Source organism: Nicotiana sylvestris, chromosome 2 (genome assembly GCF_000393655.2).
Source record: "Nicotiana sylvestris chromosome 2, ASM39365v2, whole genome shotgun sequence".
NCBI classification, from domain to species: Eukaryota; Viridiplantae; Streptophyta; class Magnoliopsida; order Solanales; family Solanaceae; genus Nicotiana; species Nicotiana sylvestris.
Window position 1 is genome coordinate 160,030,052 of NC_091058.1, and position 3,035 is coordinate 160,033,086.

At 37.0% G+C, this 3,035-nt stretch overlaps 1 protein-coding gene across 1 annotated transcript; it reads left to right on the forward strand.

The window, feature by feature from the left end:
* The first annotated feature begins 236 nt into the window (after window positions 1–236).
* On the forward strand, window positions 237–650 carry LOC138885869 (uncharacterized). The gene has a single exon (XM_070166860.1). The coding sequence runs from the start codon at window positions 237–239 to the stop codon at window positions 648–650; it is 414 nt and encodes a 137-aa protein (XP_070022961.1).
* Window positions 651–3,035: the final 2,385 nt, after the last annotated feature.

Consider the following 3,035-nt stretch of genomic DNA (forward strand, 5'->3'; position numbering starts at 1 on the left):
GGTTGCATGGCACACTAGTCTCAATCATTTCAGATCGATGGGCTCAGTTCATAGCCAACTTTTTGAAGAAATTTCAGCAGGGCTTGGGCACGTAGGTAAATCTCAACAACAGCTTCCACGGTAGTATCCAGATGGCACCATTCGAGGCATTGTATGGTAGGAGATATAGGTCTCCCATTGGGTGGTTTGAGGTTGGAGAAGCAGAATTGATAGGGTCGGACCTCGTGCATCAGGCCATGGAGAAAGTCAAGATTATTAAGGAGAGGTTGAAAACTGCTCAGAGTCACCAAAAGTCTTATTTAGATGTTTATCGCAGAGATTTAGAGTTCAAAGAATATGATTGGGTATTCCTAAAAGTTTCCCCCATGAAAGGTGTTATGCGGTTTGGAAATAAAGGGAAATTGAGTCTGGGGTATGTGGGGCCATGTGGAATCATTCAAATGATTAGTCAGGTGGTATACAAGCTCGAGTTACCATTCGAGATGTCATTGGTACACCCAGTATTCCATGTGTCTATGATAAAGAAGGTAGGGGTAAACCCGTCCGCTATTATGCCAGTTGAGACTATTAAGGTTAATGAAGAATTATCGTACGAAGAAATTCCAGTTGCCATCCTTGATAGGCAAGTTTGGAAATTGAGAAATAAGTAAATTGCCTCAGTAAAAGTGTTATGGCGGAACCAACAGGTTGAGGAAGCCACGTGGGAAGCCGATAAAGAAATGAGAAAGAAGTACCCACATTTGTTTGAATAGTCATGTAATAGCTTTTATGCATTTGGTTCCTATGAACTCTTATCTTTTGATTTGATCTATGTTAAGCTATTCCATTTTGGTTATATATGTTGCTTATGTGGCCATGGTTGGTGTTGTACAAGTTATGTTATGTCTATGGAACATGTATATGTTGTTAGGATATGTATTTAGGGCCCTCTGACAGGTGGATAGGCCTAGTTATAAAGGAAACTCTGGCGAAATTTTGGAAAATTTAAGGAGTTAGCCAAATTCGGGGTTGTTGATATATTTCATAATGTGAAAAAGCTGAAGTAACATAAGGATGGCTAATGAATGAACCTTGATCCTCATTTGAGGACAAATGACCTTAAGCGGGGGAGAATGTAAAGCCCCAGAAAATTTTGCTAAGTAATTTAAGATTTCGTGGTGCCAAGGTAGGTTAATTATTTATTTTGTGTGAAAATAAGGATTCATGATATAATGGATATCAATTGGGTCACGATCCAAACCGAACCTGGTACCTTACTCGACCGAGTACCAACGTAACGTATCTTCGTTATTACATCATCATATACACGTGACATTCTGGCCTAATAGGCCAACATAATCCCTTATAAAGTCAAAGCATAGGCCGACAAGGTCGTACAATCTTTTACGTACACGACATATGTCTACAAGCCTCTAAGAATACAAAAATGCCATAAAGGTCAGGACAGAGTCCCGCCATACCAACAATACACATTTAATCATACTAACCAAACGAGCAACTCCGAAGCAAATGGAGCGCACCAACATCTTCCACTGAGCTGATAGCTTATTTGGAGGGCTCTCGACCTATCTATCAGGACCTGCCGGCATAAAACGTAGTGTCCCCATGAAAAAGGGACGTCAATACAAATAATATACCGAGTATGTAAGGCACATAAATAAATACATAAGAGACATGGAAGACATATAGAGTACATGACTCAACCTGTAAGTCTGAATAATTTTGTAAATCATATATTACTTTTAACGTCATGCATATGCATATGAATGTCATGTCGTGCATAGGTACATGTTTCATACCAACATCAGCCTCTGAGGACATCCCATCATATCATATCGGCCACTGTGGGCAAAATCATCATCGTATACCAGTTGATCAGGTGGTGGTGCGTATATAACGCCATAACCTTTCCTATATCCCATATACATACATATATACACGTATATAATGCATTTTGAATCATATTTACATATATGCGCGTATATAACGCCGTTTGAAACATATTTCACCCATTGTGGGCAACATCATCATCATATACTAGCTGATCAGGTGGTGGTGCGTATATAACGCCATAACCTTTTCCCATATCCCATATACATATATACGCGTATATAAAGCCATCTTAGTCATGGGTGAATGTACATGTATAAATGCATGAAATGCATATGAAATACTATAACAAAATCTCTCGGTACATCATAAGACCATTATACCTCTGATTAATATCATAAAATCATTTTACGTATTTTCTAAGACCCATGAACGATGGAATAATAAGACATACAGAATTCAAGAACATAGGCACTTCTAATACTTTTATGAATAGAGTCATTTATGGAAGTTGTGCCTTTTTTCATTTCGCTTGTATCATATGGATCATGACAAAAAGAAAAAAGGGATAGCCTTAACATACCTGAAGTAGGGAAAAATACGTATGATATTTTTGGAAAAGAATGCACCGTACTCCCTTAAAATCACAAAATCACGTTTCTATTATTCTAAGAAATTTCTCGTAGGAATTCCCAAATCTCCTCACCTTTTGTTTCTTGCCTTTTCAGACGAATGAAATTTATCATAAGGACCAATTTCCGTGTGTTAGGATGTACCTCTATCTCAAAATGCTACGTAAAGTTAACATCTCCAAGGAACGCACTCTTGAAAAAAATTAGAGAAGCTATAAATGGGAACTTATGTTCCTAAATTTTGAGGTTGAAGGTACAAAATAACATAACATATAAATTTATTCTTCATATATGTAACCGAGGAAGCAAAGCTTCAAGACAATTATTTTTTTGCTGCTTGAAGACTTATTAGCTTCAATATTGAGGTATTGTGGCCTTACAGAAGATATTATGCATTAATTGTCTTGTTCAATATGTGCTTTAATTTGACATAAGTCTGTTCCAAGATTCTCAATGCTATCATTATATTTAAGATCACATAGGAAATGAAAGAAACAAGACAGTGATGACTATTTAGCCAACATTTTCTCTAAATATGACACATATTATATAAATTAAGGAGTCATGATTTGG

Bases quoted from the DNA above. Each gene is read 5' to 3' on its own strand.
- LOC138885869 (XM_070166860.1), top strand. From the start codon at position 237: ATGGAGAAAGTCAAGATTATTAAGGAGAGGTTGAAAACTGCTCAGAGT.